This window comes from Mus pahari, chromosome 4, assembly GCF_900095145.1.
Source record: "Mus pahari chromosome 4, PAHARI_EIJ_v1.1, whole genome shotgun sequence".
Taxonomy (NCBI): domain Eukaryota; kingdom Metazoa; phylum Chordata; class Mammalia; order Rodentia; family Muridae; genus Mus; species Mus pahari.
Window position 1 is genome coordinate 58,346,728 of NC_034593.1, and position 16,786 is coordinate 58,363,513.

Consider the following 16,786-nt stretch of genomic DNA (forward strand, 5'->3'; position numbering starts at 1 on the left):
AGCAGTCTCCAGATTAAGATGTAGAACTCTTAGCTCCTTCTCCAAACAGTGTCTTCCTGGACACTGCCATACTTCCTGCCATGACCATAATGGACTGAGCCTCTGAACCTGTAAGCCAGTCCCAATTAAATGTTGTCCTTAGAGGAGTTGCCTTGGTCATGGTGTCTCTTCTCAGCAATGGAAACCCTAACTAAGACAGCCACAAGTACGGTTACATTTTATTTTCTTATTGAAATAGATAGGAAAGAATTACATACCAAGCTAGGCACCCAGAGTGAGGTAATGGCTAAATCCCTCCAAATAAGTTTAAAATGTCCTGCAATAAGATTGTTGCTGGGAACTATCCTTAACACAATGTTTCACAGTTTCATTTGTAACTTTTTTTTTTTAATCTCTTCCTGGTAAATTAGATGGCATGACTTTCTCACGGGTTCTATTAAGGTTAAGAATCTGCAGAGTATTTTTATATGAAGAATTGCTTGTAGCTAGCCTCCTCTTTATATGCTATTCTGCCCATTCTAGAGATGAAAGAGGGGTAAGTTGCTAGTTAGTAATATCCTTTCATAAGGTAATGATTTGAATTCTCATGAGTCCATGCTAAGAGAATTCTGGCATTTTTCTAGTCTCTAGAAAGATAGTTTTTCAGCCCCTTTGTTTTTCAGGAACATCTCTGGGGATGAATGGAGCAGTGAATTTTAAGTTATTTCTGTGTTTTTTTTTCCTTATATAAAAACTTAGAGAACTGGAAATCCTTTTTAGGTTTCTTAAGTCATGGTATTTATTTCTCTGCAGTGCCCTTTAGATTGTTCCCAGCTCTGTCTCTCTTATCCTGTCTTCTCTCCTCTTACCTTTGCTTACGGCAGCATCACAGATAGGCCTTTGGCTCCCAGGGAAAGAAGGTGGACAGAAGATGAGCCAGTTATCAGTGTGTGTTAACATGACTGGTCAATGATTTAAAATTAGCATTAGAAATTATTGAGCATTTATGTTTTATTAAATAAAAGTTCTCAAGAAATAATCAGATAAAACTCTTACATATACGTATTTTCATTTTAAGGCTTTCTGCAAGGGAAAAAAAATAATCCAAATGAAGTAAAAATGAAAACAAATTGAATTTCTGTCCACAGCTACAAATTTAATCATGCTTTTAAAAGTTTCAGCACATTTGGAAAAATGGTTTCTTCTTCAATCTTGGGAAGACCTGTCTGCGGCACGCCTGAGGCGACAGCTGAGGAAGTGACAGAGATTTCCTTGGGTGACAAATGATTTTGATGCTCAGTGGTTCAGAACCCAGGGGAGTTTACTTGCCTTTGAGATTGTGCGTCACGGAACGAAACCAGGAGGATCTGGTTCACAGGCACCAAGAGCCAAATTCCAAATTAGAAGCATTTAGCTAACGCAATCACCAAGGTTCTGTCAAAAGTAGTAAAAATAGCCGCTCGCCCTCGTAGGGCTGATGGGCTCGTGCTGTTTTTAGTCTAAGTACTCAGTGGGAAAAAAAAGTCACTGTTTTTTTTTAGAAAGATTTATTTTACTATTTATTTTGTGTATGTGTGTTTGTGCCCATGTGTGGCCCATGGATGCCAAGAAAGGCTGCTAGATCACCAGGAGAGGGAGATACTGGTGGCTGTAAGGCCACCAATGTGGATACTGGGAATTAAACTCCAATCCTTTGAAAGACCAGGTGGTCTGGGTCTCTTGATCCTAGAACCATTTATCCAGCCTCTTCCATTATTTCACTCTCACTGTGCAAGGCACGAGTGACTTTTTGGAATTTACTTTAACAACTGTCACCAGGCTGATTCTTCATGACTGATTAAAGCAGCTAGATTTTTTTTTCACCCCCACCCCCTGGATCTTGAGAAGGAGCTGGTACGGGCTGGAGAGACAACTCAGCAGTTTAAAACACTTGATGTTCTTTCAGGGGTCCAGGGCTTGAATCTCATCACCAACATTGTGTCGCATCTGTAATTCTAGTTCCAGGAGATCTGACACCCTTTTCTGATCTCTGTGGGGACTAGGCACACACATGGTGTGTAATCGTGCAGGCAAAATTCTCATACATATAAAATAAAATAAGAAATATATTTTTTTTAAAAAAAGGACTGGTAGATTTAAAAATATCACTCAGATAATAATTTACAACTATAATTATTCTCATCCTCCTCCTTACCAAATTCATATGAAAAAAATGTCCTTCCAGTCCAAGGTGGTTACCCTACATATACTCTGAGAATATGTCTCAAAATTAAGTTTATAGGCAAAGGCTGATCAATGAGAACTGATTGCAATTAAATAGGAGTAAGAAATTCTAGTGTGCCATTGTGTATAGTTGGCTAGAAGAAAGTATTTTAAATGCCTCTTTTTTCTTATAAAGTATTGAAAATGTTTGGATTGATGATATGTTTATATTGATCATACAGTGTAATATGTACCAAGGCATCACAGAGTAGTCTGTTAATATGCATGAATTTAAATAATATATTTATGTGTTAAAGTAAGTTTAATAGTCTCTTGTAGATGGCAAAAAAATTAAGTTTAGCATTTGCTTTATTTCTCAAATTGTTGTTTCTATATTTTCTATTTCAGGGACTATCTCCATCATGCACATATGCACACACAAACCATATCCAGATAATTGTCCTCTGCAAGTGCCTTATGAATGGGTATATCTGTTCTTTTCCATCCTGGTCCTTCAGCTCCAGAGAGTCACCAGTCCTCATTCATTTGAGTAATTCCTAATTTTACTAATTCCCCTGCCTGACCATTCACATTAGTCTCTTTCCCATTAGTGCAATAAAGTATCCGAGTCTGGGTAACTTTGTAAAGAAAAGCAGTGTCTTTGAATCACAAGTTTTTAGGTTCAAGGACATGGTGGTGGCCTGGCTCCACTCCAAAGAGACATTGTGACAGATATCATCAGAACGATGACATCAAGTGCAAGGCAGGGTCACCTGGCAACACAGGAAGCCAGTATGGTTGGGGAAGGGCTCTGTTTTTAACAGTCCTTTCTCAAGAACTAACCAGGGTTTCTCTACATCAGTCTCTTACAGGGCAGCTCCCTCCATGACCTAATTTCTCTTCACTAGCTCACCAACTTGCAATATCTTCACCTGAGAACCAGCTTCCTATGTGAACCCTTGGGGGAAACACACAAACCGTATCCAGATAATTATTCCATTTCTGCTGTGTCTGCTATGACATCAGTGCAGGTCTTCATCTTAGAGGAGCCTTCAACTGATTTGGTGTGTTGTTTGTTTTTGATTTTGTTTTTTTCTATGCAGTTTTGGTTTGGGGATTGAACCTAAGACTTTATGCACTCTGACTCTAGGCTATCATGTCCTTCAGACTTTGCTACAGTTACTGATATATAGCCCACTAATTGTACTTCCACAAAGGTTGTCTTTCTTTTTTTTTTTTTCTTTTCTTAATTTTTATTTCAGAATATCAGAAACAAATTTTAGGACTACAATAACATAAGAAATAATCCCTAGAATGACAAATAATGTTCGTTAAATTAAAGAGTTTCAGTACATAACAAGAAACTATCAACAGAATGGATAGAATGGGAGAACATATTTCCCAGCTATATTTCATCCCAAGGGGTCAAAAGGTTGTCTTTCTAAATGTGAACCTGCTCAACACCTTGCAATGGTGGGTGCTAATCATCTTAACTTGCTCATTTACATTTGTAGGGTGGCTCCCTATGCTGCTATTTTGTTCTTTGTTTATCTGTACCATTACTATTAGTTCATTAAGCCTAGCTTACTTTATAGTGCCTCAGGGGAACAGTGATATGGTGCATTTAAATGTTTTCTCCTCTATTTCCATAGGGCTGTGTGTATAACTTCATTAAGACACTAGACATAAAGCATTTGAGCTTTTGTTGCATGTGTCTGTCTTTTTCACTATTCATTAACTTCTTGGAGGAAGAAATAGGTGTATTGTCTTGTTTTGTTTTTGTTTTCCTAGTGTAATTAACCTTAAATATGTCACAAAACAAACAAAAAAACCTATGGACTCCTCCAATGGGGTCAGACTCTTCATGTGCTTTACTGTGTGTGTGTGTGTGTGTGCGCGCGCGCATGCGCGCGCTTTTGCTTTCAATAAAAATCTGGTTAAGTACTGGAAAAAAAAGAGGTTGCCTTTTTATTTTGGAGTCTCCAGGCCAGGTATGTCCCTGTTTGCTTAGCAGGTTCTCAGTAAATTGCTGCTCATACAGATTGCATGCATGCATGTGTGTGTGCGCATGCATGCATGCATGTGTGCATATGTGTGTATATGTGTCTGAGATTGTGTGTGTTTTGTGTATATGGTGCATGCATATGAGTATGTGTGTGCTTATTCCTGTGGAGGTTAAGGCAGAACATCAGGTTTCTTCCTCTGTGGCTCTTTGCCTTTTTGCCTCTAGACCAGGTCTTAGTTACTTTTCTATTGCTGTGAATGTATTCCAAAACCAAGGCAGCTATAGAAGAAAGAGTTTATTGGCAGTTTACAGTTTCAGAGGATAAATATATTTCCATCATGGCAGAGAGCATGGCAGTAGGCAGGCATGGTCTTGGAGCTGTAGTTGAGAGCATGCATCATGAGGCATGACCACATGGCAGAGGCAGGTGGTAGGGTGGCTAACTTGAAACGCTATGGGCTTTCGAATCCTCAAAGCCCACCCACCAGTGACACACCTTCTCCAACAAGACCACACCTTGGAATCTTACCTGAATAGTTCCACAAACTGGGGACCAAGTGGTCAAATATGTAAGCCTATGGGGACGTTCTCTTCCAAACTACCATATGGGGTTTCTCACTGAGTCAGAAGTTCATGACTTCAGGAGGACTGATGGCCAAGGAGCTCTTGGGATGTACTTGTCTCCAACTCCCAGTGCAGGGTTACAGGCCCCCAAGCAATGCTGGGATTTTCATGTATATGTTGCTGGTTTGACCTCAGGTGCTGATGTTTGTAGGCAAGCTCTCTCATGGTTGAAACATTTCCCTGGCCCCTGGATACAGAACTTGAAAATTATTCTCTATCACATTTAGCAAACTTGACCTTGTCTTTTCTTGTCTATATTTATTAAACTATCTTCTTTCTTATGATGACGTCACCTAAAAACAAAATAAGAAACCGTTCATCTATTCTGCTCTTTCACCTTAACCCCACCTTTAAAAAAATTAAAATACAACAGTCGATTACTACAGCACACCGAAAGTTAACTTTTACTGCATTGTTCCAATGAAATTGTTCTTACCAGTGACATCAATTGCTTCCTAATTATGAAAGTCAAGCTCTATCTTCAGGATTTCAAATTGCTGACATCCTGAAAATCCTTCTTAATTTAGTTTTTGTAATATCATGTCTCCTGGGCTACATCATCTCTGAATACTGATCAGCTAATCTAACCTGCCTTTGTCGAAATATTGTTATCCCAGGGGGTCGTTTTCAATTCTCCAGCTCTTATGTAATTCAGCCAATTCTATATCTTTTGCAATTACCTACATATGCAGTGGACCCAAAATTTGACCTCTTGAACTCTATTTCCAGCGTGTAATAATTTCTGTGGCTCATAATATCTTCAAACTTTACATGTTAAAATTGAATTAAGTTTCTTTGCTCAAGTATGACCCCTTTTACATTTCTTATGCCAGTGAGTTAACAGTAGTGTCAGCGCGGTGACAACTTTTCTGGGCTTCTATGCTAAAATACATAATAAATCAATTTCACAGAAAAAAAGTTATCTTTGATATATTACCAGCGGGGTTTTATATGAATTAATCAGTGCATAACAAATCACCACATGGTTTGCATTTAAAGCAGGATACATTGTTACTGCATAGCTTCTGTGGGGGCAGGACTCCATCTTATCCCGACCCTCTAAGCAGAGGACCTCATGGCTCCGAACAAGGTGGTGGTGGGCTGGATCCCGAGAGGCTCACTGTTATGTCAGGGTCACGTGGATGCTGGCACAGGGTCACTCCTTGCCTTGCAGCTATAGTTCCGTGGCAGCTTATTCAAGTTCACTCCGAGAGTCTGACGTACTCATTCCCTTCTAAATAACTTAGCTGATGACCTGGCTACTCAGGTTTTTATCAGTTTACTTAAGACAATCGGAGAGACCTTAATTCATCTGTTAATTTTAAAATTTCTGTTGTAATGTAACACAATTGTAGGAGAGACAATCCTGTCACCTTTGCCATATTATGTAAGTTAGAAGCATGCTTCGGGTCCCACCCTCCACTACTCAAGGGGCAGAACATTATTACGGGGCACAGGTCACTGGATGTCACCTAAACTGCCTATGGCAGCTTAATTCAAAATTATATAAGGGTAATAGGAAAAAACCAATAAATGCTTATAATTTGGGCACTACAATGCTTAACACAGAGAAGAAAACCACAGAATTTTAATTAAAAAAAAACTTCAAGTTTAAGGGAGGTGATGCATATTTACAAAGAAGAAAAGGTGTCTTTCTATTCTTATTCTTTTTTACTGCCTCGGACAGTAGATAGAACCACGTGTCTAAACATTAAAATCCAATTTACACTCTAATAAGAGCCTAAATTTAATTATGTAACTGGAGTAAGAGTCATTGTAACATGTGCTGCCATCTTCTGTGTTGAGAAGATAAATGTTTAAGTGTGGTAATTTAAATAATTGAACAATTTTAATGCCTCCATATGCCCACATATTTGAACGCATGGTCCCGTTGGTAGGGCGGCTTCAGGAAGTGATGGGGCCCCGGGGGGGGGGCGGAGCCTTGGTAGAGGAAGTACATCGATGGAGGTGGGTCTTGTGGTTTATAACCACACCCTACTTCCCACCCTCACTGCTTCCTCTGTGTAAATAAGAATCAGCCAGCACCCTGTTCCTGCTGCCATGCTTTTCCTGCCTGGAGCCATGTATTCCCTGCTACAATGGACTTCCATCCCTCTGGGACCATAAACCAAAATAAATCCTTTCTCCTGTAAGTTATTTTCATCAGGGTATTTTGTCACGGCAACAGAAAGCTAACTAATACACTGAAGTTAATGGTTTTCTTGAATGTACCTTAGTTCAACTTTTCCTAAATTTTTTTTTGGGGGGTGGGTGGGGGTTGAGACAGGGTTTCTCTGTGTAGCCTTGGCTGACCTGGAAATCACTCTGTTGACCAGGCTGGCCCGGAACGTAGAAATTCACCTTCCTCTGTCTCCCAAGTGCTGGGATTAATGGTGTGCGCCACCATTGCCCTGCTCCTAATGGAGATTTTTGTTTTTTTAATGTCTTTAATATGACAGTTTTCCTTCAAGATGGATCTTTCAGACCTCTGTTGTTTTAAAATTTAATTAATTAATTAATTTCTTCTTCTTTTTTTAAAACTGGGGGAATAGATGTGCCATGGCATGCAGAGAACAGAGGATAACCGCCAAGAGTTGGTTCTCTGTCCACCAAGTCAGTTATGGGGCTAGAACTCAGGCAGTCTGGCTTGGCAGCAAGTGCCCTTTACCTGCTGAGCCTTCTTTGCTGGTCCCACTCACTGTTTTCTTACAGTCATAAATCACATAGCTACAGAAGTTCTTTTATTCGGTACCCTTCCTGGCCCACATGCTCCACTATGAACTCTGTGGCTTCTCTATCTCACGTATTTCAGGCCGAAATCTTGGAGTTAATACCAGAGCTGCGAGGGCTTGGGGTTTACTGAGAACCCTGATATTTTAGGTTCTCCTTGGGGATAATGGTTTCCCTGGTATTTAGTGAAACCCAATAGCGCCATGGTGGGTTCCTCTTTGTTGACACTGGCAATGCCTATCTTGCATGGCCATAAGAGCGGGTGTGCGAATCCCTACAGATATGTGGTTACTTCTCGGCTCTCCCTCTCCTTTGCTTGGGCCAGCGCCACGTTGATGCACTGCAGCCATTCCTCTGCGTTCTTCTCATCCTTGGCTTTGAAAACGTAGGTCTTATTGTCTGTGAAGATTTCAAACGCCCGAGGGAGAGAGCGGTCCCTGCGTTTCTTAGCCACAGCTTTCACACTCTGTACTTTGCTGAGTTCTATCGGGGAACCATCAGGGTCATCCTTCTGAAAGGAATGGAGAGGAAAGATGATGAGTTTTCCCTGCTGTAGCCTAGTCCACTGGTTCTTGGAATTTCCCAAGAGGGGCTAGGTCTTTTCACATGATATGGCTTGAGACCTTCCTGTTTGGGGTGCTAAGGCCCACAGAGTCATTAGCACGACAGAAGCCAAAAATTTGGCCTCTATTAAAGTATTATAAGTCATTGCAAGATGACTTTTACTGAAGTTTACTGAAAGTTATAAGTGAAATTGGAAAAAAATATTTCATTCATGGTTCTTTGATCTTCTGTCATCTTCTATTTATATTAACACTATTAATAGAGCACAAGACAGCAGTGAAATCTGGAATACTCTCACCTCAAAATTTCAGCTAGTCGTAGGGGCCTAGTGTTGGGTTTTCCTGTGGGTGTACTTCTAGAAAAGGGCACTGAAAACCCACCGCCTGAGCAGCTTTTGGAATCTCTGCCCTGGAAGCATGCACTGTCTATAAGGATTACTTAGAGATGTTTCATTTGCGTTTTGGGGAAAGCAGAGGTTTAGGGATCTGTGATACCAGAGTCATCAGATGGGGCTAACATGAATGGTTTTTTAGGACAATTAAAAATGTCTAAAAGCAATGAACAAATTTTGTCCACTGGAAATGTACTGTGGCTGGGCATCTTGCCAACTGCTCCTTTCCACCCCTCGCTGCGACAGTCATCTTCCCCTACTTTGCAGTGGAAAAGTACTTTTCTCAGTCACCACAAAGTTTCTGGAGTGTATGGCTAGCGTGGAAAAGCCTCAGGAACACTGAACATCACCCCCTCCCCAATTCAACATAGCGATGTTAGGGAAGTATTGTTATATCAAGACAATATAACTTTTCTATATGTGTGCATATGTAGAAGTCAGGGGTCGACATCACATGCCTTCTTCTTAGCCGTCTCCACATTAGTTCTTGAGACAGAGTTTCTCACTAGCTCAAGCTCATCGTTTTGGCTAGCCTGACTGACGAGGAAACCTCTGAGATCCACCTTTCCAGGAGTCACTGTGTCTGCCTTTTACCTGGGCACCAGGGATTCAAACTCGAGGCTTTATGCTTCTGAAGCAAGAACTTTACCCATTAAGCCATCTTTTCGGTCTATCATTTTAATGTTTAATACTTACTTAGTAAATGTGGCATTATACTGAAATGCATTCATCAATGATATAACTTAAAAAAAAAAGAAGTCAATCAGAAAAATGAATACTTAGAATTTGATGATCACAGATGTTAAAAGAATGACACTTCAATTTATGCACACGATTTTCTTATATTGAAAAATGACAGGGAGGACTGGAGCGATGCCCCGGTGGTTAAAGGCTTGGACTGCTCTTGCTGAGGACCCCAGTTCAGTTCCCAGGACCCACACTGGGCTGTTCACAATCATCTGTAACTCAATCTCTGCTGGCTTCCATGGGCACCTACCCATACCCAGACACTTATAATTAAAAACAAAAATAACTCTTAGAACTAACAGGACAATTGAGACACATTGCTAGGAAGAGGTAGTAAGAAATCTGAGTTCCAGAGAAATATAAGCAATGGAAATATCTCCACTAAAGATACTAATAAGTGTATTTTTAAAAAGATGCATGATACAGAATTAATGTGTTATGGTATTTTTATTCTAGTAATTATATTTAAAGAGAAAAAAGTTTTAAAAATTTAAATTTAAATTAAAGAGGAAATATATTTTTTATTTTGAAATGTCAATATTTATAGTGCAACATAAATTACAACTGTGTAAACTCATGATAAATGTGCTGATGAGATTTAAGATGTTACATAGATTTTTTTCCCTCAAAAACTTTTTTTAGGGGTTACACAGGACAAAATTTGAGGAGATCTCCACTATACACTCTATTAACCTAATTTGGTTTATATTAAGTATTTGTTGATAATAAATTGTGTTGAGGTCAGTCTGTACCACAGAAATTGAAGCACTACTCTGATGGAGAAAAGAGAGCTCCTGTAGAAACATAAGGAAGGTCAGTTAAGACAGAGAGAGAGAGAGAGAGAGAGAGAGAGAGAGAGAGAGAGAGAGAGAGAGAGAGAGAGAGAGAGAGAGAGAGAGAGAACAATGCTGATGAGAATGTGATTGTGTACTACGGTCTGGATTTTTCACGGATCTCTTTAGAAGACAGCTATCAAGGATGAGGCTGGATCTCAGCAGGGTTTCCAGCCCTGATGTGTTAGTGTGTCCTTGTGATCAGAGATATTTTGTTATATATTGTTTCCCACGATTGAGACACATGTTCTGTCAGATTTCTCTGAGGACAAACTGTTATTCCCTGATAAAGAACCAAACAGCTTATTCTTTAGACCTTAAAGTTAAAAATTCAGGCAAGAAGAATGCAGACCACCATTTGAATGCTTGGGAAGAGTTGCATAGTCTAGTTCGGTGTTTGTACTAAGGGTCTGAGGAACATGGCATCTTTATATCTATTCCTGAGTTCTTGAGTAAACGTGGGAAATTCAGTTGGTCATTTCAAACACTTAACTGCTTCAATGTAGACTGATGCCAGAAAATATTTCTTTAAAGTCCAATAACTCTTTAAATTGAGCATGCTGTCACCTCTTTGCTTTGAAAAGGTGCTCAGCCAAAGAAAATCCACCTCCGTATGGCACAGACTGAGAGAGATACATGATTTCAAAGTACCATAAAATACACTTTTAAATGCAAAAATCATTTTGAGAGGGGTCTTCTTAAGGAAACACTGTCTCAGAATCCATCATAATTCAGATGTACTGTACTTTACTCTCACAGAGGAAAATATTTCAGTAACATCTCCACATTCTCAAATGCACCAAAAACACGGTGCATTTGTCCAGAGAAAATTGTTAGTGTTTAACCCATTTGATTTATTAACAAGGCAATAGTTTAGTTTATGTGATGGTTAAAGGTATGGGTCAACATGCCTGGGCTAATGGGTCCCCAAATAGCCATTAAAACATGGTTTCTGAGTGTGCCTGTATGCTTCCAGAAGAGACCAACATTTGAGTCCATGGTAAAAGAGATCCACCCCCACCACCGTGGGTGGCATCAATCCATCCATGAAGCATAGAACAAAAACACAGAGGAAGAATAAGCTGTGTTACACTAAAAATCTTTTCAGAATAAAGGATACTGGCATGTTTCAGATACACAGGCAGAACTCTGAGTCTGAGGTCAGCCAGGGCTACATGGTGAGACTGTCTTCTCAGTAATATCACCTCCATCACCACCTCTTCCACCACACTGGGGCACACCCCGGAGCACTCTGGAGGCAGAGGCAAGTTGATCACTGTTAAGTTCAAGGCCAACCAATGCTTTAAGGCCCTGTCTTAACATCTCCCCCTACAGTGTTAGCATCCTGGGGAACAGAGGCAGGGGATACACAGCTTTACTATCACTCGCAGCCACTTGGGGGAGTTTTCCTAATCGCTTAGAGACTCCCACTTAGGCCAAAGTGGGATTCGTGACTTCCACAGAGCAAAGGGTTGCAAGACTAGCCAGTTTGATGCAGAGTTGTGTTGAATAGATTTTAAGATAGGCTTAAGCATGAGGCCTTCATAAGGTAAGATATTTAAAATCATTGGGTGTTGGCTTTTGAGACTCCCAACTGTGTTTTTACAACTCTGTGCTTTAGGATTGTGGTAGGTTTTGAAGGAAAGAAAAAAATAATTCAAGTGTAAAAATGTGTCAGAGAACTCACAGATTTCCCCTTTTGAAATAGAAGTTGGTTTCCCGCCAGTGTAAAATAACGCGTTTTCCACCTCTTGATGAACTTCCACCTCACTTGTTTCTCCTTAAGTTTTCCTTCAATGAGAGGCTGGCCATCTTGATTTACAACTATGGAGGGAAACAGAATGATCAAGCGTTCATTTTCTGTTATTGATTTGGCACATGATCGAAAGTCATAACTGTAAAATGAACCAGATCCCGGAAAGCATGTCTGAGCCATGGCCAGTGAGGGGCTGGAGAGACCACTCAGTGCTTCCTGCTGTTGCAGAGGACCTGGTCAGGGCTCCCAGCACCCATACTGCAGCTCCAGTTCCTGGAGTCCAATGCTCTCCTCTGGCATCTGATAGCATCTATAAGCACATGGTACACATAGACCCACCCAGGCACACACGAGTACACATGCACACATAATAAATAAGCAATAAAAACTTTTGAAAGAGAAACGGTTTGTCAACTTGATCACAACTTTCTGCTTTGTGCTAAAAAGATCATTTCAGGCATGGTGGTGAGAAATGGTTGAAAGCCAGAAATAACTTGTTTCTTTCTTTTTTTTTTTTTTTAAGATTTTATTTTCAATTATGTGTGCATGAGTACAGTGTCCACAGAGGCTGGAGGAGGGAATCAAAACCTCCTGATGCACGAATGGGTTCTCTGGAAGAGCGTGGGAACTCCTTCCTACTGAGCCAAGTCTTCAGCTCTCCTTGATGAGACATTTTTTCTCTCTTTTTAGAATGAAGTCATAACAGGAGAGTTTGGTTAGTGATGTTTAAATCCTGACACCCAGCTTCCTGTGCCTTGAGATCACTTTGTTTATAGCATTCAGTTCCTTAGATTAAACTGGAGTGACCAAATTTGAAATTTTAGCATAAAACATTTAATAATGCTACAAGCTTATTTTCTCTTGTTACTTTAGCCCATTTCTAAGATTTAAAACGAATTTTAATGCTTCATGTCACATGAACTACTTACAACTAACCATTGACCAAGTATATGTAAGCTGTTTTATTTTTTTCCCCAGCAAAAATCACATCAGTGGTCTGAAGGACACCCCCCTAGGCTGTTACACTGAACTGATGTTTAACTGATGTCCTACACAGAGCCTTGCTTTCTCCTTTCCATAATTCTCGGTACTTCAGTTTGCTTTCCTGTTGTGATAAACACTCTGACTGCAAGCAGTCTGTGGAGGAAAGGGTTTATTTCATCTCACAGGTTACAGTCTGTCATCGAAGGAAGCCAGGGCAGGAAGTCCAGCCAGAACTTGAAGCAGAAACCACGGAAGACCACTGATTACCAGGGTGTCAGCCACCTTTCTTCTATAGCCCAGGTCCACCCCTCTAGGGACTACCTGATCCACAGTGGGCGGGGCCTCCCTAATCAATGTTGAAGCCAGAGGATATCCCACAGCTATGTCCATGGGGCCAACCTAATGAAAGCAATTTCTCAACTGAGGTCCTCTCTTCTCGTGTGTGTCAAGGTGACAAAGAGATAGCCATCACACCTAGTCAGCACTGGACATTTCTTATTTCAACTCAAAATGTTCATCCTGAGAAACTTTGCCCAAATCTGGGACAGAGCTGCCTTCATCTGTCTGTCCTCAGAGTTCATGATGCTTGCTTTATGGCTGCCATTGTCACTTAGGTACCGTTGTTGGTGCTTGCCTCCTGGGGGCCTTTGTCTCTCATTCACCTGAGAGCTTTACCTGGTAGTGTCTTTGCTGTGTTTCCTGCTAAAACATCTGATACCTCACACAGTACCTGGCAAATAGGAGAGGAGTCTATAAATGTGTAAATGAGGATTAGACACCAGAGTAGAATACAGAAGGACTGCACATTGTCACAGAATTGGAAGGTCCGCGCTAGAGGCTGAGAAGTTGAACTGAGGAATTTCATTTCTCTTACTGACTCTGTAAGATTTATTGTCAGATTTCTTTGAGAGTATCTTAAGTTTTAGCAGGAAGTGCAATTGAAAACACCATTATGAGTAGGACCCCTATTTAGTGACATTCAATTGCACCCAGTTTTCATAGCACATTATAAACGGCAACATTTATTTTTTCCATTGCTGTAGAATTTAAGAAAATGGACAGCGCCTACTTGGCTATATGAACACACAATCTATCTTTGCTATCTTGACAAGCCATGCCCAACATAAGATAATCAAACATGTGGTTTTCATGAACAAAGTTCTATGAAAGCTAGGTTGACATTCATTTCCCTTTTGGTGTAATGATTATCCGACTGAATGTTCTAAGAACATGAAATAAAGGCTAAAAATAAAAATTATACATCACTTATATTAGGTAGTGGTAAGGACTGTGATGAATTGAAAATAAGGAGTGGCTTGTGGTTGGTGTGCTTATATTTAAGTAGTCAGGAAAAAGCTTGGCTACTGGAGACATGGTTGATCTGAGTCCTTACGTGATAAGAGGCTGTCCTGTCTCCTCAGAAGATCTAATGGCAGAAGACTTAAGCAGGAGCTCAAGTCATATAATCAACAATTAACCCTTTTATTAGGAATCATCTAGTTGGAGAGTTACCGTAATAATGCTCGTCATAAGTCTGAATTTTTCATAATTGCAGTGATTGCTTCTTTTGTGCTGTTCCACAGCCAGCAGCGAAAACACTTAGACACTGGGCCACCCAGTTCCCAGGGTAGGAAAAGAGGATCCAAAAGAAAAAAAGAGTCGTCTACATTAAAACATCAACTCCCTTCCCAAATGGAAATGGTTTAATGCAAAGTTTTTAATTACTGCATTTTTCTTTTCTGTGTCTTTTAAGTAATATTAAAGTACATGCATTGGTAAGGTTTGCCACCGTAGTTCTCCTCGAAGTAGAACCAAATGTTTTACTTGAAGGACCTATTTGATAGAAGGTTCCTGCACCGGCAACACTGCTGAGAGAGAGGAGCCATTAGAGATACAGAGTGAATGAGGTATGACACCCACAAAACCCGAGAGAGGGGTGACTTAGAGTTACGGGTCTATCAGGATCCGAGAGTTCCTTCAGAAATCTGCCGCTCCCCCAAGGTCTCTCCGTAGCCTCATGAAAATTATCTCAGAGAGAAAGTCCATGGAAAGGAATTTAGGAAGGAAATGGTAGCAACATCTTAAAAAAAGTAGAATGTAAGAAACCAAATTTAGGCAACCAAATCAGTGTCAGAGAATTTAGTACGAGCCAGGTAATCAAGAGAAAGAAGGAAGAAGAGAAAGAGGGGAAGGGTGTAGAGGGTGGAGAATGGGGGATTGAATAGTTTTCCAATGCTAACTCATGTCTTGCAGACATTTTTGTTTACAGTTGCTCAGAGCTTATGTATTTTGGGACACATATCATTTTAATGTTTTCATAGAATTTCCCTATAAAGTATAAATGATAATACTGTGTCTTTATAGCCAAAATGTTAAATTACTTTTTCTAAAGATTGACAAATTCTATTTGCAACAAAGTCATTAAATAATAGGATGAATAGTGCTTGCAAAACTCAGAGGATCTTCAAGACTTTCCCACTTTCTAATTAACACACTACTTTGCCCAAAGCACACAATTTGGGTAGGGTACTCCCTACCAATCTGGGTCTGTTCTTTTTCCTTTAATTACCAACAGTATGAAATGACAGTAATACATTGAAAGTTTTAGTGTACTTTAAAATCCCAGGTATTATCATGCTTACCAACTAAAACATTTTTTCCCCGGAATTTGAATTCAAATACTTATATGTTAGCACTAACCCCTTTTGTGCTCCAAGATGGAAAATCAAGTAAGAAATAACCCCCCTAAGATTCCATTTACTCACACGAGGTTGTGAACAAGAGTGAAACAAACAACATCGATCAGCAGCAGAGGAGAAGCACTCCAGCTGAAGGATGAATGAAGCAACGAAGAGTGTTCTTCTGCCCATTGGCCATTCATCCAGTTCACACATGCTTCTGAGCACAGAGAAGGTAGGAGGCACGTTCGACTTGAGGGCTTGTAGAACCTGTCTTCCAGGGAGCTTAAGTTATGGTCTAGGATCATTAAATCCTTAGAAACCTGCACTGCTCAACAGAGGTTGGTAAGTCCGAGAAGGGTAGCCATATGCTCCAGCACCCAAGAGGAAATCCTGCTGTTAGGGGAGAAGAGATGACAGGAGAGTTGGGGCTTGCTAAAGAAGGGGGCAAGGTTAGAGAAGAATTCTCCAGGAAGTGCAGAAAGGTGTGTGTGTGTGTGTGTGTGTGTGTGTGTGTGTAAACCACATGAAAGGACCTTAAGAGGAGCTGGAGAGATGGCTCAGCCATTAAAGGCTAAGCTCACAACCAAAAAATTAAGAACCTAAAGAGACTGAAGACTCAGTGACTCAGAAACCAAGTTCCAAAGGGTTTGCTTGGGAAAAAACATCCTAGGCTGAGGACTGAGGGCCGAGGGCCGAGGACTGAGGAAGTAAACCCAGGTCAAGACTTTGTCCCATTAAAAGACTGGCAAGGAGCCTTGGGCGCAGGAGGCGGTAGGGTAGCAAGCACTACAGAAGCCTGGCAGGTCGCAGGGGAGATCTGCTGTATGTCCTGCAGGGCCCTAGCAGGAAGCAGAGCACATATCCAGAAGCTGGGGAATTGAGGGTAGTTCAAAAAGCACCGCTGACACAGGTGTGGGCAAGGGCAAGCAACCATAGCACCCTGAGGCCAGTGGCCACATAGGGATAACCCCGTCCCCCCACCCCCCACCCCATGAGAAGGTCAGTCTAACAGGGAAGGAGTGAACTTTTTGAATAGATGATTGAGGCTCCGGTGCACTGCCGGGGAGAGGGCGGCCTGCAGAAGTGACACAGCTGCTGGGACAGACTCCTTATCTGGCTCTAGTCATCTGGCACTTTTCCCGAGGAGGGGTGTCCAACCAGGAGGAGTCTCAAGGCCTGAGCTGGCAAGAGAGCTATCTTTGCTCCGGTTCGCTTAGGCTCCAGTCTGAGCTGGCAGAAGCTACATAGCTTCGGGACAGACAGAAGCAACCTAACTTCTGGGACAGACCC

General features: G+C 40.9%; 1 protein-coding gene across 3 annotated transcripts in view; it reads right to left on the reverse strand.

Annotated features, from left to right (window-relative positions):
* Positions 1-7,347: 7,347 nt before the first annotated feature.
* Positions 7,348-16,786, reverse strand: part of Veph1 (ventricular zone expressed PH domain containing 1) — a 209,571-nt gene continuing 200,132 nt past the window's right edge. For 2 of the 3 annotated variants that reach the window (XM_021195529.2, XM_029537562.1), the window contains exons 13-14: positions 11,763-11,899; positions 7,348-8,051 (exon numbers count right to left, since the gene is read on the reverse strand). In XM_021195529.2, the coding sequence (XP_021051188.1) occupies positions 7,815-8,051; positions 11,763-11,899 (374 nt within the window). In that variant the 3' untranslated portion in view covers positions 7,348-7,814. Of the gene's footprint in view, positions 8,052-11,279; positions 11,328-11,762; positions 11,900-16,786 lie in introns of those variants that run through there. The other variant, XM_029537563.1, reaches the window with a different exon arrangement.